The 26,520-nt window shown below is 40.2% G+C and overlaps 1 protein-coding gene across 3 annotated transcripts in view; it reads left to right on the top strand.

Annotated features, from left to right (window-relative positions):
- The window catches only part of CNTN1 (contactin 1), a 212,403-nt gene extending 186,165 nt beyond the window's left edge, over positions 1–26,238 (top strand). For all 3 annotated transcript variants that reach the window (XM_048499548.1, XM_048499546.1, XM_048499547.1), the window contains 7 exons: positions 3,965–4,035; positions 8,971–9,205; positions 13,911–14,011; positions 14,739–14,925; positions 17,408–17,520; positions 20,844–21,000; positions 23,501–26,238. In XM_048499548.1, coding sequence (XP_048355505.1) covers positions 3,965–4,035; positions 8,971–9,205; positions 13,911–14,011; positions 14,739–14,925; positions 17,408–17,520; positions 20,844–21,000; positions 23,501–23,580 — 944 coding nt within the window. In that variant the 3' untranslated portion in view covers positions 23,581–26,238. The remainder of the gene's footprint in view (positions 1–3,964; positions 4,036–8,970; positions 9,206–13,910; positions 14,012–14,738; positions 14,926–17,407; positions 17,521–20,843; positions 21,001–23,500) is intronic.
- The last annotated feature ends 282 nt before the right edge of the window (positions 26,239–26,520 follow it).

Raw genomic sequence — 26,520 nt, 5'->3', positions numbered from 1 at the left:
TGAGAGAAGCAGTTTGGGTATGCTGATACCCCAAATCTCTTTCCAGGATTATATAAGTCTCTGGAGCATAGCCCCTTCTTTTCCACTCTTAATTGATTCTCAACTGCTCTCAACATTTCATGGCTCATTGTCAGGCTGGAGTTTGGAAGGGAGGTTCCTTTTCTTTTGATTAATTTATAAAGACCCATTATCCCACATACCTGGAGAGTCTCCTCAGTGGACTTCAATGCGGGAATGAGCCATTTAGTGTTTTTAACACATTTTATATGTTTGGAATAGCTAATATATTTTATTTATTTATTTATTCAATTTTATAGGCCACCTCATCCCCAAAGGGCTCTAGGCGGCTCACAACAGTTCCAAACAACCACATAACAAAACAAGTAATCTAATAGGATACATAAACCATCTAAAACAGTAGTAGATAATAAATTAATTAAAATACCACATAGATGCTAATGCTTCCATGATTAGCATATATGCTAATGCTTCCACAGCAGGTGGACTCTAATCTGGAGAACAGGGTTTGAGCCCCCACTCCTCCCCATGAGCATCAGAGTCCTATCTGGTGAACCAGATTTGTTTCCCACTCCTACATTCCTGCTGGGTAACCTGGGGCTCATCACAGCTCTTTGGAACTCTCTCAGCCCCACCTACCTCACAATGTGTCTGTTGTGGAGAAAGGAAGGGAAAGAAGTTTGTAAGCCCCTTTCTCCCTGGTAAGAAGATTCAAATGGTGGTAGAAATCTAAAACTCTTCTTCATGTTCATCTAGTTAATTAGTGTTCATTTTGTGTAACATGCATAGTGTAAAAAGTAGCTTTGTAACCAGGTCACTCTTATCTTGTTAAGCATTGGTTCTGTGTCTGCCCATTTCTGTCATAATCTGCTAAGAACCAAAATATATGTTACAAAGCAAAAATTACCACAGTGGCAGGAATCTGTGATCTTGAGGGGAAGAAACTGGGGGAGTTTATATAACATTTCCTTAAAAAAAAGGAAATATAACATTTCCTTTTTAAATGTCATTAAAACTTGGTCTTACCCTGTTTATCCACTCACTTGGGGAAAAGACATGGAGTAGAAAATGTATATGTTTTTGGCATCTAAAAGCAGCATCCCAGAAAAGAAAGAATTGAGGGATCCTATTTATGCATTTTCTTCTCCACTGTTCAGTAATTAGTAACTTTTTCTGAAAATCTTTTAGCCCTGTGCATATGTTGGGAACATATAAACAGAGTCACACTTGGGATGTTTTGGTAAAGCATGAAATCTCTTGCTGTTTATTCCCTCTGTGCTTGTTTAGTTGTTCACTTTAAATGAACAATATCAGCTAGATTGCATTGCCTGCTTTTTGTACCTTCATAGTTTGTTCAAAAAGTGCAAACAAGAACAATGCAGGATTCCTAGATTCATAGGCATACACAGATGCTTAAATAACATATCAATTCAAAAATCTTATTTTTTTTCCTTTTTACTATTTGCTTTTTTAAAAATGTGTTGGATGTTGGAGTTTAGAGGGGATGACTAAGGAAGCAATATAATCATGTTTAAGAAGCACTATAATCATGCTAATAGGGTTCATCTGAATTCACTTTCATGTATTTCAAGAACTTGGTGAAGTATTGACTTCCTTCTTAGAAATCATGAGCAGAATATGACTAGACATCGGGTGATCAAGCATGACTCTATGCATTATTCTGATTGCATAGGTTTCTTTGCGGTCATGAAATCCAATACACAAATTAGGCAAGGAGAGAGACAGTCAACGGAAGAAAGGCAGGACAATGCAATCCCGATTTGTTCATTGTACATATATTCAGAACATCATCAGAAGGATTTTATTAGCACTACATCATTAGGTTTTAGATGCCAGTAAACCTCTCCCATTCCAGGATAGAGTGCCTACTTGGTTAATATTTTTGTGTACCGGGAGTTAGTTTTTCAGTTGTCTTAAATTGTTTGAATTTGATTAATTGTTATTAATTGTATTATTAGTTTCGTTTGAGACCAGTCTCACATAGAAAGGATATAGTTTATACAGATTGCATTGCCAGTCTCACATAGAAAAGCAGGATATTTTGCTTACCCTTTTTTTGCTTTACTCAGTTTAAATTCTCTGTATCTGCAAAATCTTCTTTTAGACCTGAGAGATGATGTAATTAGGAGTTCTGTTGCTTTTAGTAGGAGTACATATTATTTCTGTATAAGCTATACACTTTAAGCATGGGCTTATGCTTTGAACCAGAAATGCATCCTCGAGTACAGAGTTCAGAGGCAAGAAGAAGAAGAGTTTGGATTTATATCCCCCCTTTCTCTCCTGCAGGAGACTCAAAGGGGTTTCCAATCTCCTTGCCCTTCCCCCCTCACAACAAACACCCTGTGAGGTAGGTGGGACTGAGAGAGCTCCAAGAAGTTGTGACTAGCCCAAGGTCACCCAGCTGGCATGTGTGGGAGTGTACAAGCTAATCTGAATTCCCCAGATAAGCCTCCACAGCTCAGGCGGCAGAGCTGGGAATCAAACCCGGTTCCTCCAGATTAGATACATGAGCTCTGATTAGATTACATAGACGAGCTCTTAACCTCCTACACCACTGCTACAATAAATCTTCTCTGTTTGTCCACTTACAAAAAAGAGAAGTGACTAACATCTATATATATAAAAAGCTAACAGTGTTTTTGTTGATGATAGTATAACTCAGTAACTGCTGGGCCAATTCCTCTGAAAATTCCCAGCCACTATAGTCAGCCAGGCGAGAGTGTTTTTAGATGTTCACATACCTGAAATTTCACACCTGGCCCAGGTAAAACGCCTTTTTCCTGGCACCTAAACCCTGGTACAGGAAGGACGTGCAGCTGCCTGTGCTTGTAACTGTCACTCCTTAGAATGTTCGTGCCTCTTAGAATGTTCCTCAGATGGCCAGATATGAGCAGTGAAAATGCCAGTACATAGGCAGTAATTTGAGGTGGAAGTGAAACACATACACACACATACACACGCAGGGAGAGGGGAGGGAGGAAGGAGGAGGGAGGGAGGGGTGCAGCGAAATCAAAGAGAGGAGAAGGAAGAGGAGGGAGGAGAAAAGGTGACGGAGGGGAGGCATGTAAGGGGAAGAGAAGTGAGGAGAGGAGAGAGTGAGGGGTGGCGGCTGTGCAAGGGAGGGGAGGCAGGGGCCTGGAAGCATCTTGATGCATGCAACTCCACCCACCCTAGCGGAGGGAAAGGGAAGGGAAGGAGGGGGAGGGGTGGCATGCAAGGGAAGAGAAGTGAGGGAGGGAAGAGAGTGAGGGGCGACATGCAAGGGACGGGAGGGAGGGGCCAGGCACCCTAGATTCCCTGAATACTGTGGTTACAGTTAAGAAAACCAGGCACACATTACTCAGGAGTAAGCTTGGTACAGCAACTGTGACATACTTTGAATGGCTGCATCGCGCCCCTCAGAGGGTTTCTTTAGAAGCGACACCCATTGCCACCAACCAAACTTACTCCCAGGTAAAGGATCATGACCAGCCATCCTAGATGTGTGGGAGGGGTGCCTTTCCATCCCCCCCCAAGGAATGCAGGCACACACATCAATGACATCACACAGTCTCAGGCTGCGTGTTTGCATGAGCATGTACTGCTGGCCTCTGCAATTGATTTGCTGCTACTATTCCTTTCCCATTTCACCACAATAAGCCACAGCAATGCGTGGCCAGGCCCTGCTAGTACTCAATGAAAATAATTTGCTATAGCCAAGCCCAGGTGTAATAATTGAGGGGAAACTGGCATATGTCTTCTGGTAGCAATATATGGTTTACATTTGGCAAGAGCCATAAATTTCTCAGATATTACAGGCTATCATTACTATAATTATGTTGGCCGTACGGGCTTGTTGGCATTCCTAATAAAAGGGGGAATTAAATAATGGTTTCTTTATTGCATGGAAGCAAAGAAAATATTTCTTGTTTCTTTCCTATTTTAGCTCCCAATGTGGCTCCTTCTGAAGTTGGAGGAGGGGGTGGCAGAAATCGAGAACTGACTATAACATGGGTGGTAAGTACTGTAATAGAAAAAATCTTACTATACTTTCTGTTATAAAGGTAAAGGTAGTCAGTCCCCTGTGCAAGCTTCAGGTCTATACTGACCAATTGGGTGGTGTCATACCATGATGTTTATGGTGTGGTTTATGGGGTGATCTGCACTTTACTCATAGCAAGCTGAGTGATCATTTTACCAACATTGGAAGGATGCAAAGCTGAGAACCTTGAGCCAGCTACCTGAAACCAACTTCCATCAAGATGGAATTCAGGTCATGAGCAGAGCTTTGACAGCATACTGCAATTTACCACTCTGCATCATGGGGCTCCTTACGTTCTGTTACAAAGCATCATATTCTGTGAAAATTGAATCAGCAGTAGATTTCTTATTAGCATCATGGATTTGGGTCAATTTAGAAATACTCTTCTGGTTAAATAGTAGTAGATTATGTTTCAGTTTACATACAGTTTACATTTTAAGAAAAGATAATTATGTCATTTCAGGGAACTCTTATTCAAGATTACAATTGCTTATAGTAGCAAAGTTTGTAATTATCTGAGTTGGTATAAAAATTGTTCATCTTGTTACCTCAGTGGTATTATGGATCAAGTGTTATTTCACCCCAGAAATGTTTGTTTAGCTCAGATTGCCAGATTAGATTAGAGGATTTATTCCAAAATCGCAAGAGATCATGAACTGTTTAAGCTACAGATTACTTCATAAATCCTGGTTTCATAATGGGTTGCTGTCCGAGGGTGGACCTATTTTGCGTGAAACCCTTTACCAATAATACACACCACTCCATTGCTGGGGTAATAAAAATTGGCCATAGCCATTTTATTGAGCGTGAGGCTAAGCATGGGTCTGGATCTGGTCATGTGGGTAACGTGTTGAAGCTTCGTAGGGTGGGCACCCAATACCCAAGCTTCACTCTACTGTGGGGCTCTGCCAGGCGGCCTCTCCTGGCAAGAGGTTTCCCCCTTGGCCCTGTTTGGCAGGGCGGACGCCTCTTGCCGTTGTCGCTGTTCCCAAGGGAAAGTCCTAGCTCCCTAACTCCCTTCCCCTTGCCCTTTCAGATCAATACCCATGCGCCAAACCACCATGTATCTAGGCTATGACAAAATAAGCATGCATTAACACATAAGAAAATTAGGGAGAGGTGGGCAGGCAAATCGTCAGCCGGCAAGCACATGGCCAGCCCAAAGGAGGGCGAGCCCCTTTAAAGGCTCATTTCGCCCCTCCTTTCCTCCGGTGACGTTAGCCCTCACCAGGCATGGCTCCCCTTCCACCCACATTTGGGTGGCATCTGCTGGTTTCGCCTCCTCCCACCCCGAGCAGCAACTGCGGCCCGGGGTAATTCCCAGCTGTTTTTGGATCCAGCCATATTCTTTTGGTCAGTATCACCAATTCCCTTCCTTATTAGATTTTCTTGTGACACATGCCTTTTGCTTGTGCAGGTCTCATGATATAGCTTTGTGGGATTTCAGTGTGTCCATTCACCTTCTTTTCACTAGTGGAAAAGCTGGTTGGATCAAACTCAATTTCTGTAAATGCTAGTTAATCTTCTGCTTCTCCTGCTTTGAAGCTGAACTCTGTAAATGTTCTCTGAGCTCTGTTGCATTGCCATGCTTCTGCTACAGCCTCACTGCATATGCAAGTCAGTTTGTAAGCCCCTTTGAGTCTCTTTTCAGGAGAGAAAGGGGGGATATAAATCCAACTCTTCTTCTTCTTCTTCTTCTTCTTAATTGAAGATTTTCTCGAATTCTTCTCGAATGTTGTCATCTTTTGAAAGTACAAAACCATACAACTATATAGATATTACTGAGTGCAAACAAAAGACATAAGCATTCTATAAAAATTAGTTTTTGAATCTTCCTCGCTGTGCCATAGTAGTTTAGAAAAATATGAGTCCTCTTTTCTTTTGCAGATTAAAAAGTAGTCTACTAAAACTTATACCACAAACTGAGAAATATGGACTACGGTTGCCTTCCAAAAGCATAAAAAACTATGGTGACACATCTTGTGTTGCATGTGGAGGCTCATATCCATAGCTATGCTGGCATTGCAAGGACTGGATAGTTTCCAACTGTGACTAAATGTTTAAAATTATAACCAGGGGGTGGGTAAATAATTCAAGATCAGAGAGCACCAAAATAAGATCACTTTGTTCTTTCACGTAGATCCAAACAGATTTATATACCAATTATTTTTTTCAACTAATGGAAGTTTTTCCCATCTCTTCTGTAATGGATGGTTCATATAACCTGTAAAAAATAGGTGGGTAGATTTTATTTCAGTGATCTTCTTCTAAATAGTCCCTGATGTATCTTCTTCATATATAGCTGGAATTTTTTGAATAACAAAATAAACATTTCATTATCTTCTTGAAATAAATAAGATCCTGTTGATTCTGTGAAGTGTTCAAATTGTATGACATGAGAGCAGAATGTAACGTAGGTGGGAACACCTAGAGGATTTGTTAAGATTCATTAACTCTCAAATTTCTTTCAAATCTTGATTTAGACATTGAACAATAGGGTTGTAAAGTTTCTTCTCATCAACCATCACTTTCACCTAACAATGTTGTTAAAATTTTGTTAATACCTGTTCATCATATGCATGGCTTGAATTAAGTGTTGAGTCCTTTACTGTACACCCTTTATACATATGATGCAGATGACACAACAGTTGTGGGGCTTATCTCTGCTCTCGTGGTGCAGGGAAAATAATTTGGTTCTTAATATTAACAAGACAAAGGAGCTTATAGTAGACTATAGAAGGAATAGTTTAGAAATTTAACCCTTGGTTATAAATGGGAATCAAGTAGAGCAGGTGACCAGCTTTAAGTTCCTGGGTGTTATGATTAAAGAGGACTTGACCTGGAGTGTTCAGACTGCCGTGGTGGTAAAGAAGGCCCAGCAGTGTACAACCTGAGACTTTTAAGGAAACGACAACTGAATGAAAAACTGCTGGTGACCTTCTACCACTGTGCTATAGAGAGCGTTCTAACATACTGCATCTGTGCACCTAGAACCAGGGGACATTCATTGAAAATGCTGGGGGGAAGAATTAGGACTAATAAAAGGAAACACTTCTTCACGCAACGTGTGATTGGTGTTTGGAATATGCTGCCACAGAATTGAAGTGCGATGGCCACTAACCCTTTATAGCTTTAAAAGGGGCTTGGACAGATTTATGGAGGAGAAGTCGATTTATGGCTACCAATCTTGATCCTCTTTGATCTGAGATTGCAAATGCCTTAACAGACCAGGTGATCGAGAGCAACAGCCGCAGAAGGCCATTGCGTTCACATCCTACATGTGAGCTCCCAAAGGCACCTGGTGGGCCACTGCGAGTAGCAGAGAGCTGGACTAGATGGACTTTGGTCTGATCCAGCTGGCTTGTTCTTATGTTCTTATGTTCTTATGCCAGTTGCACAATGGCAGATAGGAAGGCGCTCCAAAGGGTGATCACTGCTGCCCAGAGAATTATTGGCTGCCCTCTCCCCTCTTTGGAAGAACTTTATAATTTCCGCTGCCTAAAGAAAGTTCAGAATATTCTGAAGGACCCGTCTCATCCGGCATACTCTCTTTTTGAACTGTTACCATCAGGCAGACGATATAGGATTATAAAAACAAGGACAAATAGGCTCAGAGAGAGCTTCTATTCTAGAGCTGTGGCTATGCTGAACTCCATGGTTTCGTGCTGATGTGGTTGGGGCTGTCTAGTGATGGGATGTGAGGATGGGATGTGAGGTCTGAAATAATGAGCATCAGGGAATGCTTGTAATTTTCATTGTGCGTGCACAGTGACAATAAATGCTCATTATTATTGTTGTTGTTATTGTTGTTGTTGTTATTTGCGTGTCACTTTCTGAGCTGTCATAAATGTCCATAACTTGGGTAAAGAATTGCTTTTCAGCTGTGCCATCTGCAGAGTATTACTTTGAATAATAAGACAGTTTGGAAAGCTTTAAAAGGTGTTTTAGCATCTGGCAGCCCAATCCAGAGGGCTGTGATGGCTGGGAATGGCACCACTCCCATGCTGCCATGCTGCCTCCAGAGGACAAGGCAGCATGGGAAGGCAACTAAGGCAGCAGGCCTTTCTGGGTCAGGTGCCACAGAGCTCCCCGTTTCCCCTTGCCACTGGTCCAAGTGCCACTTATGCTGGTGGGGTGGACAAGTGCACTGGTATGGCCCCATGCTGGTTCCTAAAGATGCTTTAACACTCCCCCCCCCCAAATCTGGAGTGGATATCTAAAATAGGAGCAGTGGTGGGCAAGTTATTTCCAGTTTAAGTTGAGTCAAAAGTCTTAAATTGTTTACAATTCAACACTGTATCTGTTTTTATGAATTATATTAAAACAATAGGATTTGGGATTAGTATATACATTAGTTTTTACAGGTAATTTCTGTAATTCTACTAAGCTTGTTTTCTATGGCAATAAAGAGGTACCATAGATTTCTTTCTCTAAGTTTTTTCTTTATCATTGTGCATTATTTTCACCATTGTGAGTCATATTTAAATGTAATAAAGGTCAGAATTTGAGAGAGCTTAGTGTCAGGCCTGTGCCATTCTCGGCCTGGCAGCTTGCACATCCACACCAAGGTCCCAGATGGCCCTGCCATTATCATCGCCCGAGGCTAAGGAGGCCTCCCCCTACTTGCATGTAACTAGTCAATAGAGCTTAAACATTCATTCTTATATGGGAATGCAAGGGTGGGGGGATTATGAGTTGAACCTTTCTGTAATTTACAGGTATATACCAAGGCCAGACTTTAATTTTGGCTATCTGAGCCTTGGGCGACACAGTTCCATTAAAACTCTTGAAACCTTCTTGAGTCTTGTTTGATGACCAGGGTAACAGACCCTAACACTGGTATTATATGGCTCTGTTAGTCTTTCTAATCATTTGATCTAAAACTAATATTTATTCTTTTGTTTACTCAGCCTTTGCCAAGAGAGTATCACTTTGGTCATAATTTTGGATATATCGTATCATTTTCACCTTTCAACGAAAACTCTTGGAAGAGAGTTAAAGTTCCTCAGTCAGATGCTAGTCGATATGTCCACAAGGATGAATCGATGCTCCCTACCTCAAAGTATCAAGCAAGAGTGAGAGCATTTAATAACAAAGGGGAAGGACCTGATAGTATCACTGTTTCCATTACCTCAGCAGAAGATGGTGAGTAGAAATTGCGCACCGAAGGATGAAAGCTACAAGGGCAAAAACCAGCCTAGGGACATCTGCCTGATTTACCCAAAGCTTATCAGTTCTGGTCAGGTTTAGTGAGACTTCCCTCAACATAGCTTGGCTCTCAAGGCTAAACTAAACATCATGGCAACTATTTGCCCAATCCTTTTCAAGTGCCAAAACATCTATGGGATAGGGGGAGTGTTTGAGTAGTTGATAAGGCTTAGAGGAGACAAGCTCACCAGATCCCATCATACCACAGGCCCAATGAAGATCAGACCTGTGAGTGGCAATGGCTGTAACTGACAGTAGGTGGATGTTTTCCCATGCTCTCACCTTTCCTCCTGCCTGCAATAACCATCTAGAGGCTGCCAGGTATAATTGTAGCAGTATTTAATTAATAGGCCAACTAAGATTTTTCCAGCCCAAATATAAAAGGCAACTGGACTTTCTCTCCCTGACCCTCTTGTTCTTCACTGCCTTATCCCACCCTCATGGTGAGATTACTCTTTGCCATGATAACTACACTCAATCTTCCCAGAGGGCGTGGCTCTTCTTCCCATCCTCACCCTAGGGGAATGCTTCATCTCACTGACTGTCTAACTGCATGTTACTTTCACTTGCCACAGAGCCTAGATTAACCCTTTAGGCTCACTTCCTACCAATAAATTTCAAGAATTTTTGTTTATTTTGCACATTTGGATAACACATACATAGAAAGATAAAGAAGAAATCCCAATCTAATCCCCCTACCCCATAAAAGTAGTTCTAAGCGAAAGAAGAAAAGAAAAGAAAAAACACGTACACACACTCCTAAACATGTACATCTTGACTTCCAGCTGTCTCACTATGGATCCAAACTAACTCCATGTTCATTACTAATATCTAGGCTTGCTGATTCGGCATGGCTGAATTGCCAAAACAGCCGAATTGGGCTAAATTCAAGTGACCTGAATCTGAGCCAAATCCAAATCCATTTGAATGCCTGAATCGGGGAAGGGAGGGTTGGGAGCCTCATGGGTTTCCTTTTAAAAATGCTGAAAGCAGTGTTGTTTTGTTTGGCTAAATTTGGCGTGGACTGGGGAGAGATTTAAAGGGAGCTTTCCATTTAAATCTCCCCCAATCCATGCCGAATTAAGGCAAACAACGCTGCTTCCTCTCCCCTACCCCCTCCCTCCCCTTCCCCAGATTGTCACCCCTCCACCTTCCTCTCCCACTGCCCCTGCTTGCTACCCCAACCTTCCTCTCCCACAATCATGCATCCCATGCTCCATGGCGCCACAGTGGCACAAAAATGTGGTAAAAAAGCACAGATCCTCATGGATCCTCCTGATTTTCCACTTGGACACCCCAAAATCACCCATCACATCACAGCTCTTACCCCAGGAACATGTTGGAACACAACAATCATGCATCCCATGCTCTGTGGTGCTGTAGTGGCATAAAAACCTACTTAAAAATGTGGATCCTCATGGATCCTCATGATTTTTTCACTAAGTCACCTCCAAATCACCATCACATTACAGCCCAAGCCCTTAGCCACATGTCTAAACACAACAATCACATATCCCACACTCCAGTTTGTGTGGGATGGGCAAATGCTGAGGGTACCCAATTGAAGGTGAAGTTGATGCCCACAGAATGAGTGCTCAGCCATCCAAACTTCAGCAAAGTTGGCTGGTTTCTTTGAGGAGACTCATTAGCTGCCATGCAAGAAATTTGGTGCCCCTACCCAGAACAAAACCCCCACCAGAGCCCCCAATAAAATAACAGCAAGCCCCTTTTAAGTCAATGGTGGGATTCTCTGTTCTGATGTGGCTCCATTGCAGCTAACGGGGAATTTGGGGGGTGTCTGTAGGATGCTCAGTTTTTCAACGTAGAGGCACAGAACTTTCAGGGTGGCTCCAGGAGGCCCTCCTGTAAACAGCATCCAGGTTTGGTGAACTTCACTTCAGGGGATGGGCCTTGCCCTTTCTGGGATCCATAAAATTGAACCCCCACAAGCAAAGGTCACCAAACCTGGGTGGTGTCATCAAGAGAGTCTCCTTAAGATACTCTGAAAGTTTTGTGCCTCTACCTTGATAAAAAGTGCACCCTGCTTACACACCCAGAAATTCCCCATTGGCTGCAATGGAGCCAGGGCAGTTCAGAGCAAAGAATCTGGGTAAATTTCTTTGGGTGCCTGTCAGGGGCGCATTTTTAAAGCTAGAAGCACCAAATGTTTAGGGCCGTGGTGGCAAACCTATGGCACTCCAGATGTTGATGGACTACAATTCCCATCAGCCCTTGCCAATTGGCCATGCTGGCAGGGGCTGATGGGAATTGTAGTCCATCAACATCTGGAGTGCCATAGGTTCGCCACCACTGGTTTAGGGTGTCTTCCAGAGACTCTTCTGACAATACCACCCATGTTTGGTGAGGTTTGGTTCAGGGGGGTTCAAAGTTGTGGACCCTCAAAGGGGTAGCCCCCATCTCCTGTTAACTCCCATTTGAAACAAAATGGCATTGAATGTCCACAGGTCAGACCCATGGGCACCAAAATGCCTAGTTTGACCATTCAGGAACACTAACTAGAACATAAGAACATAAGAACATAAGAACAAGCCAGCTGGATCAGACCAAAGTCCATCTAGTCCAGCTCTCTGCTACTCGCAGTGGCCCACCAGGTGCCTTTGGGAACTCACATGTAGGATGTGAACGCAATGGCCTTCTGAGGCTGTTGCTCCCGATCACCTGGTCTGTTAAGGCATTTGCAATCTCAGATCAAGGAGGATCAAGATTGGTAGCCATAAATCGACTTCTCCTCCATAAATCTGTCCAAGCCCCTTTTAAAGCTATCCAGGTTAGTGGCCATCACCACCTCCTGTGGCAGCATATTCCAAACACCAATCACACGTTGCATGAAGAAGTGTTTCCTTTTATTAGTCCTAATTCTTCCCCCCAGCATTTTCAATGAATGCCCCCTGGTTCTAGTATTGTGAGAAAGAGAGAAAAATTTCTCTCTGTCAACATTTTCTACCCCATGCATAATTTTGTAGACTTCAATCATATCCCCCCTCAGCCGCCTCCTCTCCAAACTAAAGAGTCCCAAACGCTGCAGCCTCTCCTCATAGGGAAGGTGCTCCAGTCCCTCAATCATCCTTGTTGCCCTTCTCTGCACTTTTTCTATCTCCTCAATATCCTTTTTGAGATGCGGCGACCAGAACTGGACACAGTACTCCAAGTGCGGTCGCACCACGGCTTTATATAAGGGCATGACAATCTTTGCAGTTTTATTATCAATTCCTTTTCTAATGATCCCCAGCATAGAGTTTGCCTTCTTTACAGCTGCCATGCATTGAGTTGACATTCCCATGGAACTATCAACTAAGACGCCTAAATCCCTTTCCTGGTCTGTGACTGATAGCACTGACCCCTGTAGCGTGTATGCGAAGTTTGGATTTTTTGCCAACTAAGGATGAAGTTGTCCAAATGTGGGGAAGTGGCAAACAAATTCCGACAGATTCCGCATGGGCCAAAAACAGCGGTGTGAAAAAGGTGTGAAAACAGTATAAAATGGTTTAAAACAGTGTAATAGGGTTTATACCATTTTCACACCATTTTCACACCTCTGTTTCTGGCCCTTGCGGAATCACCGAAGTGTTGAACACAGTCCTACATAAATATTGTTCAAGTCTACTCTATTTCACACACTCTAATTCAAGAATTTGCATCTTTACATTATTTTCTTTTATTCAATTTTTATCCCACCGATTCCTGTCTGGAGTCTAACTCAGAGTGGCTAACAACATGAAGATATAATTAAAATGGAAATTTCCGACAAACATCTTCAGAAAGCAAAACACCAGAAATGCCACTAGAAAACTGATGGCATAAATAGGGAGAGCAATCAAAAGGGGACCACAAAAGGGAGGGAGAGAAGGAAAGGGGAGGAAATGTGACAGGGAAAGTTAATGGGTTAGGGAAAGAGAAGCCAGGTAGAGTGAGCTAACACTGTCTTCAACCAAAAGCCTGGTGGAATTTTCCTGTCTTGCATCTTTGTTCATGTATATACAGAATATAGATTTTAATGAGTGGCTAAGTTGAACAAATTCAAAACAGTCTCTTAGGGCAGTGCTTTTAAACCCATTTAACTAAGAGCCATTAAAATAAACAGGACAAAGAACTCACTGATTCATTGTAAAAATATATCATTTATTAAGCATGATAGTGTAAGAGGTGATTTCCTATAGTGAAAATTAAGGTAAAAGGATCTCTATGATTGGCTCTATCCATCTGGTTCTGACCTTCCAAACGTTACTACAATGACATGGGAAAAGATCATGGTATAAAATTTTCTTAGACTCAAGCAAATATGTTTGATAGAAGTTTAAAGTATTTAATCAATTAGCATAGTTACTTCACTAACATCCCAATCCAATTGGGGGGGGGGGGAATTGGCTCTTGGAGCTGGCACAGGGCTGCATCAGCATGTTTGCCCATCCTGCTGGCGTAAGTGGCACATTTCCAGCAAGGAGAGGTGCACATAGAATTGTCTCAATGGAAAAACAGCTTAGGTTTCATTAAGAATCTTTTTGAATCAGGAATTTTGTATTATAAAAGTAGCAGCTAGTTAAAGAACAACGACATGTTGCACATGGTGTACCTTAGTTCATTTATTTGCAGTAACTTCTATTGTTCATGTTCATGTTTCCAGCTCCCACCGAGCAACCAAAAAGAGTGGATGTAAAAGTCAGATCAGCCACTGAAGTCACTGTTATTTGGCAGCAGGTTATCCAGCAGATTGATGGATATGAGGTGAGCTAAAGCACTGCAAGTTAATAGAACGACTTCCATAAAAACATCACTGCCACAGCAGAAGATACTAATCTGGATTCCCTTATATACCCAAATGGGTCAATCTCGAAGTGAATTTAAAGTGATGTAAGAACTGGATTTTAGATGATATGAAGATCTCTTTTTTTAAAAAAACTACTCCTGATGAATAACAAAAATCCTGGTTCTTCTGAGAGAACACCCAGTTTCTATTTATGCACACAACAAAAGTAGATTTTAGTGAATTGGGAGACAGTAGTTCCATCCATTGAAATGAGCTTGCTCTTCCCTGGTCTCTTCTTTTACAGCTTCCTTCCATAGCACCATGAGTTGGTTATAGCCAGCTTCATCATTCAATCTCACCTAATTCTGCATTTTACCACCTGCCCTGTCATGTATGATTTTTGCCCATGCAGGCCTCATGATTCCCAGCATAGATTTTTTTGGCAGTCAGAGGAGACCACCTTGTTATCAGAATAAAACTGATTAGAGCTAACCCACTGATTTGCTGTTATGTCCAGTTTCTGAGTGTAATTTGGAAGGCAAGCATGTCCAGTTTGAGAAAAATCTGAAATATTTTCTGTTCCTGATATTGTTTGCTTTTGAAACAAATCTCAGCCAAGTCATAAATGTTGTTGTCTCACTATTTAATGTAAAGAAGTGTTAATTCTTTCTGAAAGAGTTATGCAGTAAATTTTTTACTTTTCAGATCCGCTACTGGCCTGCTAATGAAAAAGATGTGACTGCAAACAGAGTACAAGTGAGCAATCAGAATTTCTCAGTGAGGCTGGAAAACCTGAAGCCTGACACACGATATGCCGTGAGAGTGTTTTCCTTTAACAGTGCAGGCTTTAGCCCTCCCAGTAGTCAAGTATACTTCACAACACAAAAAGCACGTAAGTAAAGTAGATGATGTACTTTATCCTTAACTCTGTCGGTCAGTGTTCTATAGATTATCAAACGTTTTCACAAAAGCAAAATAAATTTACTGCCATTTGCCATGTACATAGAATGAATCACTAACAGTGCTATTCTAAGCAGAGTTTAATGCTTCTAAATTAATTTAATTCAGTAGTTTTGGAGGGTATAACTGTGCTTCAAATGTACCATAAAGCACGAAAATCAAGAAAAAAATAGGTATTGGAAAAAATTATGCATTAGTATCTACACCATTTTTTACAGTACCATTGAGTGGATTTCGATTTGTAGTAAATTGTTTTGTACTTTGTCTTTCATCTATTGTTGCATAGTTCTAAACAGTTCAGATAGTTATACTATTTGAGATAAAACACAAAAGGTTCATTCAAAGGAATGCTTCACTTAAAACGAAAACACATTTCTATTTTCAAGCTGGTTTTTCTGTTCTTTTATACTATACAACCCAATCCGGGGGGGGGGGGAATCCCCCTCTGGAGCAGGTACTCGCCCCACTGGGGCCAAGGAGCAAATGAGCTGGTTAATGGTGAACCCCAGTGGCCAGGTGCTGTGCAGCTCCGCAGCACCTGACTCAGAAGCTGTCACAAAATGCTGCTCCAGTGTGGCTGGGGGCAGGGCTTACCTTAGCCTCCACGGCCTGGAGATGCCCTGTGTGCCGGCAGAGTTGCTGGCAGAAATAGACCATGATTTTTGTGGCATACTTCTATTCTTTCCTAAGGGGGAATTTTAGGGCTTTTTTGTTTCTGCTTTTTTGGGCTTCCCATGCTGCAGGGATTCCCTTTTAAATGCCTAATAAAGGTTGTCGTTGATTCCCTTTGGAGGGGGTGGGCAGTGTCGGAGCTGAGCCATCCTTGCCTGCCAGCCCACTCAGAATTGGCTGTTAGACTCTTATGTTTGTATTGGGATTATAAAGATTGATAAAATTAGTAGAAGAAGAAGAATATAAGAACATAAGAATGAGCCTGCTGGATCAGACCAGAGTCTATCTAGTCCAGAGTCCATCTAGTCCAGCATTCTGCTACTCGCAGTGGCCCACCAGGTGCCTTTGGGAGCTCACATGCAGGATATGAAAGCAATGGCCTTCTGCTGCTGCTGTTGCTCCCGAGCACCTGGTCTGGTAAGGCATTTGCAACCCCACATCAAGGAGGATCAAGATTGGTAGCCCATGGACTTCTCCTCCATAAATTTGTCCCAGCCCCTTTTAAAACTATCCAGGTTAGTGGCCATCACCACCTCCTGTGACCGTATATGCCAAACACTAATCACACATTGCATGAAGAAATGTTTCCTTTTATTAGTCTTAATTCTTCCCCTCAGCATTTTCAATGTATGCCCCCTGGTTTTAGTATTGTGAGAGAGAGAAATTTCTCTCTGGCCCTTTCCGCACTGCGGAAAGGGCGCTCCTCCACCGGCAGGAATTCTGCCGGTTGAGGGGTGGGGGCCGTTCGCACTGGAGCGTGCAAGCGGCCCCTGCAGAGGCCAGCGCGGGAGAGGCGGCTTCGCACGGAGCCGTCTCTTCCCCGTCCCTCTCCAACTCACCTCGTCGCCTTGGTCGCCCTGCTGGCCTCCTAAGACCCGCCCACGCTGCCCTCCGACCTCCAGGGGTCGGAGGACAGTGAGGGAGGGTCTTAGGAGGCCAGCAGGGTGACGAAGGCGACGAGGTGAGTGGGAGAGGGACGGGGAAAACAGCGCATTCCCGGCAGTGCCGTTCGCATTTTTGCAGTCCCCAGGGCGCCATTTATGGCCCGTGCAGAAAGGGCCTCTGTCAACATTTTCTACCCCATGCATAATTTTATAGACTTCAATCATATTCCCCCTCAGACGTCTCCTCTCCAAACTAAAGAGTCCCAAACGCTGCGGCCTCTCCTCATAAGGAAGGTGCTCCATCCCTCAATCATCCTCGTTGCCCTTCTCTGCATTTTTTCTATCTCTTCGATAGTAGTAGTAGTAGTAGTAGTAGTAGTAGTAGTAGTAGTAATAGTAGTAGAAGAAGAAGAGGAGGAGGAGGAGGAGGAGAAATTTGGATTTATACCCTGCCTTTCTCTCCTGTAAGGAGAATCAAGGTGGCTTAAAAGCTCCTTTCCCTTCCTCTCCCTCTTCCCACAACCGACACCTTGTGAGATGGTGGGGCTGAGAGAGTTCTGAAGAACTGTGACTAGCCCAAGGTCACCCAGCAGGAATTTAGGCATGCAGAAACATATCTGGTTCGTCAGACAAGCATCCACCAGATGGAGGAGTGGGGAATCAATCCCAGTTCTTCAGATTAGAATGCACCTGCTCTTAATCACTACACTACACTACAATAACTTCAAGCATAAAGCCTTCAAAAGACTTCCTAGAAAGAATGAGTGTTGAGAGATGGAGTGAAAGTGCTGTGGTTATAACTGTTCAGTAATGAATGTTTTATCTAGGGAAAATAAATGGCATGTGTTATTTTTTCAGCTCCAAGACAAAAACCAAAAATTACCAGTTATGTAAAATCTGGTTCAAAATACATCATCACCTGGGACCATGTCAGGTCAGATTCTAATGAATCGGATGTGAAAGGATATAAAGTAAGATCTATATTAAAATGCTTTAGTCTTTGTGTGTGATTTAGCTGATATGGTACTTTATATGTCATGACAATTAGTTAATAGAATCCATTGATTAATTAATGGAAAATAGCAAATTCATTTCTCATGTGTTGACAGCTCTGCTCTGAAAAAGATTGAGTTCTAGTTTCATCTATACAGTATGATTTCCCCCTCCTATTGAATCAGAAAATAAACACAGAGGAAGATTTAATGGAAGCACAACTTTATGTGTGAAGAGCTTAAATTGTGTGTATGTTATGTGCCATCAAGTCATTTCCAACTTATGGCAACCCTATAAATTAATGACCTCCAAAAATTATCCTCTCGTTAACATCCTTGCTCAGTTCTTGCAAACTGAATGCTGTGGCTTCCTTGATTGAGTCAATCCATCTTATGTTGGGTTGTCCACTTTTACTGCTGCCTTCATCTTTTCCTAGTTTGATTGTCTTTTCCAGTGAATCTTCTCTTCTCACAATGTGACTGAAGTACAATAGCCTCATTTTAGTTATTTTAGCTTCTAGGGACCATTCTTTATTTGATTTAGAACCTTTTTATTTATCTTTTTGGCAGTTCCCAGTATCCATAAAACACGTTCATCACAACATTTTATATGAAACAACTTTCTTCCTGCCAGTTTTCTTCATTGTCCAACTTTCACAGTCATATATAGTAATGGATAACACTATAGTATGAATTATCTTCATTGTGGTCACCAGCAATACATCATTATCATTACACTTAATAATATTTTCTAGCTCTTTCATCGCTGCCCTTCCCAGTCACAATCTCCTTGTGACTTTTTGGTTGCACTCTCCCCTTTGGTTTAAGTTGGAAACAAAGAACATAAAATCTTGATTCTTTGTTGTCAGCTGTGCAATTCCCCATTAGTCATTACTGTTGTCTTCTTGATGTTTCCTTGTAATCCTGTTTTTGCATTTTCTGCTTTAATGTCATCAGTAGTCATTTCACGTCTTCACTATTTTCTGTCAGTAATGTGCTGTCATATCTCAAATTGTTAATGTTCCTTCCACCAATTTTTCACTCCACCTTCATCTAAACCTAATCCAACTCTCTTTACAGTATGTCCTGCATATAGATTGAACAGGTGTGTGTGTATTAAGTGCCATCAAGTCCTCTTCAACTCATGGTGATCCTATGAATCAGTGTAAGGAAATCAAATTATTTTCTCATACGTTTGCCAATTGGAAACCTGAGCACTCTAGGAACGGGCAGGATAAAAATATGATTAAATAAATAAATAAATAAATAAATTCTCCTTTTCCATATTCTGTCCTAACAGTAGTCTCTTGTTCAGAGTACAGGTTGATCATCAAAACAATCAGATGTTCTTTTAAAACGAACCATAGGTTTTCATGATCCACACAGTCAAAAAGATTTATGGTAATCTATGAAACACAAGCTGATTCTCTTATATGCTCCAGTAGTCAATGTAAATATGCATTATGATCTCTAGTACCTCTTCGTTTTCCAAATTCAGCTTGAATATGTGACGTTTCTCATTCTATATATGGTAATAGTCTTTGTTGTAAGATTTTAAGCATCACTTTGTTTGTGTGTGAAATCAATTTGATGGTCCAATAGTTGCTGCAAACTTTGAGATCTCCTCTTTTCAGAATTACAGTGTAGATGGAACATTTTCAATCTGTGAGCCATTGTTTTGTTTTCCAAATCTGTTGGCATATTCTTGTTAAGATTTTGTTGGACTTTGTTCCTGTGACTTAACTGTTATTCCATCTACTCCAGTGGTTTGTTTCTCTCAGTGCTTTGGTCAACTTCATTTCACTTTTCAAAATTACAGGTTCTTCTTCAAAAGATTCTTCTTTGAAAGAATCTGCCAACCTTTCATCTCTTCTATATAGTTCTGAAAACTTCTTTCAGTGTCTCCTACCATTGATACTGTCATCTCTTGGTTAATATAAAAATAGCTGTCTCAACACAATTCTTGGCAGAACATGAAAACATCCTTCTTATCATCTTATGCAAATCAACCAACCAACAGGAGAACTATATTACTCATAATGCTAGAGGCTGATTCATGGCCCATTATGAAAAAAATGCATGGAATGCATATCTCTAATACTTGTTTTTGGAGCTTAGTTGAAGGCCTCCATTCCTGTCTTCGAGAAGTCAGTGAAACTGGTTATAGTTAGTGATCTCTCCTTCCAATAGCAGCAGAAAATGGCATGAATAATCTCAGACTGCTTTATCAGGGAGGCATAGTAGGAGAGCCAGTCCTTTGCTTCCCTCTATATAAATGCACGTGAAGAAGTAGATCTCAGGTCACTATCACTAGTTTAATCCACCCACTTATCCATGCAGGCACTAATAATAAAAGGAAGAAAGTTATTAGTTGTTCTGCTGAAGCTTCTCTCAGCATGCTGTGGTCCTGCTCACCTTTGACAAGCAGTGACTGGGAATCATTCACAAAGTCTATGGGAATCTTTATCCATTATTCTGTGTACTAATATACACGTTAAAAATGGTGAGGGTAATGTGCCAACCAAATGTGAGGGTAATGTGCCAACCAAATCTTAGTAAGCTGCAGTGTAGGGCTAATTATCATTTACTGCAAATCTGAAACGTATGAAAAAGAATAATTGTACTGGCTTATGATTACATTCACAATACTTTCTCTACCATTTCTGCATAATACACCATAATTTTTGTGTTTATTGCATTACATAAACTCTGATCTCTTATTTAAATCCCTGTGAATTAATTAATTAAAAATATATTTATTTTTGTACTGGAAAACCCAAAAGTGAGGGTTTACAGCTAAAAATATCTAAAACTGCAGATCAGTTTGACTTCTTTAACAGCTACATTCCAACAAAGCAGTTAAGATCTGGACAGGTCCTTTGGATGTGAAGTAAGTGTTGATTACAGACAGGGCCATTTCCCCTGTCATGTTTTCATTTAGAAACTACTTTCACGCAGCTGTTTGCCCAGTATAAAACATACTAATCTTTAGGTGAACACATGTCTTTCTGCCAGGCTTTTGATTGATTTTTTCCCTTTTTCTCATTTTTAGCTGGATTGTGTTTTTGTCTGTTCTGCTTTTTTGTTGCTAACTTTACTGCTTTGAAAGTTGTGGAGATTTTTTATTGCTGCTCCACCATGCAAATATTTCAACTGAAATGAATACATTTATCTGTCATTACGGAATAACATTGTCCTTTTGAGAACAGTTTTCATACGTCTTCTCTAGAATGAAGTGAAGTTTTGTTGTTTTAAATATGTGGATTTACTACTTGTACCATGATATATTTTATCTTTAACAGGTGCTTTATAGACCGGATGGCCAGTATAATGGTACACTGGTTACAACTGGTAAGCATTATATAGAGGTTCCTGCTCCTGTTAAGGGTCAATATGTTGTTGAAGTTCGAGTGCACAGTGATGGAGGTGATGGAGAAGTAGCTCAAGTAAAAATTCCAGGTAAGTGTATGTTAAATATGTCTGAATTTGAAACTTAGGCTATACATTTCATTTTCTGAAAGCAGATATAATTCTCTATAAAAAATCCAAAGCTCATATCAAGTCTTTTTCCATTCTAAAATTAATACACTGTATTGGAATTGAGATACTTCAACATCTACTGATTCAGCTCATATTTTGCTTGCTAGTTAAAAGGAGGAAGCTGGTTAAAAGGAGGGAGAGTTAGCGAATACCCCAGAGGCCAGGGTCAGAATTCAGAATGACCTGGACAGATTAGAGAGCTGGGTCAAAACTATCAAAATGAATTTCAACAGAGATAGATGTAAGTTACTACACTTAGGCAGAAAAAAATGAAATGGACAGATATAGGATGGGTGACACCTGGCTTGACAACAGTACATGTGAAAGGGATTTGGGAGTCTTTATAGACCACAAACTGAACATGAGTCAACAGTGTGATGTGGCACATCTGGGCTGCATCAATAGGAGTATAGTGTCTAAATCAAGGAACATAATAGTACCACTCTATTCTACACTGGTCAGATCTCACCTGGAATACTGTGTCTAGTTCTGGGCACCACAGTTCAAAGATATTGACAAGCTAGAATGGATCCAGAGGAGGGTGACCAAATGGTGAAAGGTCTGCATTCCATGCCCTATGAGGACCTAGATATGTTTAGTCTGGAGAAGAGTGACACGATAGCTGTGTTTAAATATTTGAAGGAATGTCACATTGAAGATGGCGCAAGCTTATTTTCTGCTGCTTCAGAGACTATGACAATTAATGATGGATTCAAGGTACAGGAAAATAGGTTCTACCCTTTTCTCAGAGTGGTTTCTGATCCTGTTCATGTTTTTGGAAAATGCAGCTGTATGGTAAGGGCTGTGGAATACGCTGCCTCAGAGTGTGCCTCGGAATACGCTGCCTTGGAGTCTTCTTCCCTGGAGGTTTTTAAACAGCGGCTGGATGGCCATCTGTCAGGAGTGCTTTGATTGTGTATTTCTGCATGGCAGAGGGCTGGATTTGAAGACCCTTGTGGTCTCTTCTAACTCTATGATCTTTTTTGTTGAGTTTGGTTGTTCGGGAGCAGTTTGAGACTGTTCAGTGGGATACTTTCTTTGTACTCAAACAGTACAGTACAGTGACATCCATGGTATTTAACAAATGAGTTTTCTCAGACATCCTAACGGGAGTTCTGGTCTCACCATTCCAACAAATCTGTTGTCACTTTGTGCAGATCAGAAGCTAATCATTTAAATAAAGACTGAGCAAACAAGTCAGTCAGTCAATGATTATAAATCAACATCACATTCTTTAACAAAAGAACACAGTGTTTTCCATTTAATGTTCCTCTAAATGTGTATTGTTGCTGTTATTTTGTGCATGCATATTTCCACTCAACCTTAAATAAACTGAATAAACAAATAATCATTTTCCCCCTCCTGCATCATTTGTTTAACTAGTCCTGGGAGGTAGCTGGTTTCAACTGCTGCACTAATGCAAAAGCAACCAGATGGTGGAAGAATTTAAACTCTACCATCACAACTCCTGTGCAACCACAAAGCCATTTGGCAACTACTTGAGTTAGACAATATTAAGGTCACAAGCTATGAGTGTGTCCTAACATGAAGCTCAATTCATAAGTGATCACAATTGTCAATGCAGCATGTTCATCTCTTTTCTGTAAAAGTCACAGCACCTCTAATTAGAATCAGGGTCTTATATTTTCTGTATTTATACTTGCTTTAAGATGAATTACAATGCCCCATTTTTGTACAAAATGTCAATGCCCCATTTTTGTACAAAATTTGAAAAATGTGAACTTTGAGGTATGTTGGCACCTGATCGTTTGGATTTGGGCAGGCCTCAGGGATCAGATCTCACAGAATGTCAAGTGTCAGGTACTAAATACTGTGCTGTGACAGCTCTCAAGTTCTGCCAAACACCAACTGTCAAGCAACCAATTTAAAATATTGATCAAGTATTGAGTGAGTATTTGGTAAACATGCAAATAATATTTAGTATCAGAATTCACAGAAGAAACTTACATGTAAACTTTTTGAGCAAATGTGTTTCTCTTAAAGTCTATATCAATATTTAATTCATTAAATCTTATAGCAGTCTTTATTGTGGCCCACAAACCATATAAAAGCAGAGCAAAGGTAATTCATGAACTACCCCAAAATCATATCTTTACATTATGTATTTATTTATTAACATTCTCCTGCCTTTTCTTGTGCTTCAGTCATATGTCACTTATCCTAGTACATCCAACAAAGAACGGCTGCGATTCACCGTGACTGCCATTGCCGGCCAGGAAGGGCACGGCAAAATGTTATAAGTAATGGATTCAAGCCTATTTCAAAAATGGCTACTTTTGCCATTTATTTCTTGCATTTGTATCCCGCCATATCTCCAAAGACCCAAGGCAGCTTTATAAGACTAACAAAATGGATAAATATGGGTGAATTTAAGAGGCTTTATCTGTTTATTTTCTAGGAGCTGCTTCTGGAATATCATCTAATTATCTTGGTTTTTTGCTGCCTATCATTGGCATCCTTGCCTATTTGGAATTCTGAATGTAGCTGGAATTATCTTGTCTTCAACTTAGGGCAGAGGACCTTCCAACTTGAGAGGATTGCAGTTCTTTTTATTATTATTATTCCTGTGGCACCATCCTGAGCCAAAAAAATTTCCAAGCAAGACCCTTCTGACTTAACTATGGACTTCTAACAGAAAAAAAGAGACTAAGGCATCCAGGAACTCCTTCATCAAGCAACTCAACTTTTGGAAGTTTGAGTAATGATTTTTAACTTGTTCCCGTGATGCCTTATATAGCACTTTGTGCTGATCTGCAACTGTTGCATGATTTGGTCCAATGGGGCAAGTTACAGTGTTAAAATCCAATAATATAAGCTGTACAGTGAAAATAAAATCACCATACATAGGTACTTTACCTTTATTAACAAATTGTGAAAACATAATAGAGATTGAAATGTTGATTGTATGTGGTATATGTAGGAGTAACTACGTCTGTCCGTACTATCCTATCTGTTTTGTGTACTACATATTTTGAAAGGCCCCATCATTTATGACATTTTCAGGTTTTTAGAGATACAGTCAAAGCAAAAACATTTCAATTCTTCTTTCTGCGGCTTTTCTTCTTGAAGTGACTAAATATTAGCAGATAACATCAAAAGCCAAGTTTGTCAGCAATGGACTTTATTTTAGATGAACTTAAACAAGTTAATGCTGAATATTATGAGTAAAGATTTTTCCCAGCACCTTAGTTTTACTCCTGTATGTCATTTTAGAAAAGATGCTAGGCAAGTCAAGTATGATTTTCCTCAGCCACAGAGATAATATTTTTGCTGTATGAGTAATATTAAAATAGCTATATAAGCAAATTTACTTATAATATTTCATTGTATCCAGGGATATTGCTACAATTTAAGTAAATTCCACTTTTAGCATTAATTATTGGACTTGAATTCCCATGTTATAAGCCTCCAAATATTTGTTAGCCAATAGGATGACCTGGTAAAAAATTGAAAAAAAAAATTCCAGTGTAGCATCAATATTAAAATGTATAGAGTATTTAGCTTTTTAAAAAAACTTGGGTCACTTATAGTAATAACAGATATGCAGTAAGAAGACAAAAGAGCACATAGCAAAAATTGTCCTGAGATTTATTTTTTTGCAATGCAAATATTGCCTTACTTCAGAGAAGGTCAACCTTTAGGAGAATGATTTTCATTTTCCAATAAATTGATATTGTTCTACATTCTATAGCTGTAAATAAGAGTTATAAAATTCTAAATGATTTCCCTATTTATCATTTCCAAAAAAGAAAGATGTTGTGAAAGTCCAAGCAAATCTCAGCTGTTCTTGCTACTTTTAGATATTCATTCTATAATTTGCAGTGCTGGAATTCCAATAGGAAGTACCAGAATGTCTTTGTTCTGACTGTGTCTGTATTGTATTTAAAGTTACTAAAGAGAAATACATATTTCTTTCAGAATCCATAGTTTGCTGGGAATTAGGTGTGAATGTTGAATACAATAACCCCAGTGATATTGAATCAGCTGGCTCAAGTAATAGTGCAATGTCTGATGCTTCAGAACTATAAGCTTTGAATCATATTTTATTAGCACAACCTTGCTAGCAATTTAGAGATAGACTTTAACTTTTTAGGTCTAATGATATTGTAGATGTCCGTAAGAATGCTATCTACATGAAATGAGAACAAATTTGTCAGTACTTTACACCCCTCCTTTCATGATTTTTGTACTATGTATTTACATTTTAAAATTCTAGACTCTTCATTGGTAAAATATCAATAATACTGTTTGAATTTAATTTTGGCTGCTTGTTACAGGTTGAAACTTTTAAAAAACACACATTAAAATTATAATTTCTCTGTAAAGAATATCAAAAGCTACAGAAGCACTATTAAGGTCCTTTTAAATTATGCAATTTCTTGAAAGGAAGTACAATGTCTTCATGCATAAGGAAAGCCTTCATGCATAAGGAAAGCCTTTGGTGAAATTCAGTGGGGGTCATTTTAATATAGTCTAAACCACAACTAAAACTTTTGCCAAAATGTATAACTAGCTTGTAATTTCTTACTACACAATGTAAGGAACAAAACCAGTTTCTACATGAAGATGACTTGGAAGGTCAAAAGGATCCTTCTTAATTTAGACCTAGATTTCATCATTCATGCTAATTAGCAAATCTCAGATTTACATTGTTTCACACAATTGTACCGGTTTGACTGGGACATTCAGTTCCCAGAAACTGTCAGCACAACTAACTATATTGTATCATCTGCTTTACAATGCAAGGTTCTTAATTAAAAGTTTATATAGATAGACATACTGGTTGTTTCTTTGCATTTCAAGAGATCTTGATATTAGCATTATTTGATACTGATGATGTTGGGATTTTTTTAAAGTTACCTTTTATCATTTTCTTTCCTACTGAGTAGACCAGGACCGTGATTTGTCCATTTTATGATTGAAAAAATAAATTATAATTAAATAAACATATTAATGGTACTCCAGATGCAATAATTGTCATTTGAGTTTGATAGGAATTTATGGGATTTTGGATGTCTGTTGGAAGGGGGAGAGGGGAAACATTTCATTTACAGAAATATCATCCTTGTGAAAAATTTTATCATCATGGGACCTATAAATTAATCCTTGATAATTAAACTTAACCATTCTAAAGGATTATGTTTGGCAAATTTTGTGTCTCTCTGTATGTGGGGGGAAGTACTTGGCAGATTCTGTTTCATTTCATTATATCAAGCAAGTGGGAACCCTCAAGGACTTGCAGGGATAGTCTTATTTCCCTCTTCCCCATTATATCCTATTTCCCATCCTTGAAAACCGCCTTAACATCTTCCCCTTTCCTGCCTCCTTCCGATTGGCCAACCCATTTATCTTCATCTCTCCCCATCTTCATTTTTCCATTTTCCCCTACTCCTAGCATTTTCTACCCAGGAAAACTCT

The sequence above is a fragment of the Sphaerodactylus townsendi genome, linkage group LG06 (assembly GCF_021028975.2).
Source record: "Sphaerodactylus townsendi isolate TG3544 linkage group LG06, MPM_Stown_v2.3, whole genome shotgun sequence".
Lineage (NCBI taxonomy): Eukaryota > Metazoa > Chordata > Lepidosauria > Squamata > Sphaerodactylidae > Sphaerodactylus > Sphaerodactylus townsendi.
Note: the sequence above shows the minus strand (reverse complement) of the source record. Positions and strands in the feature narration are given on the sequence as shown.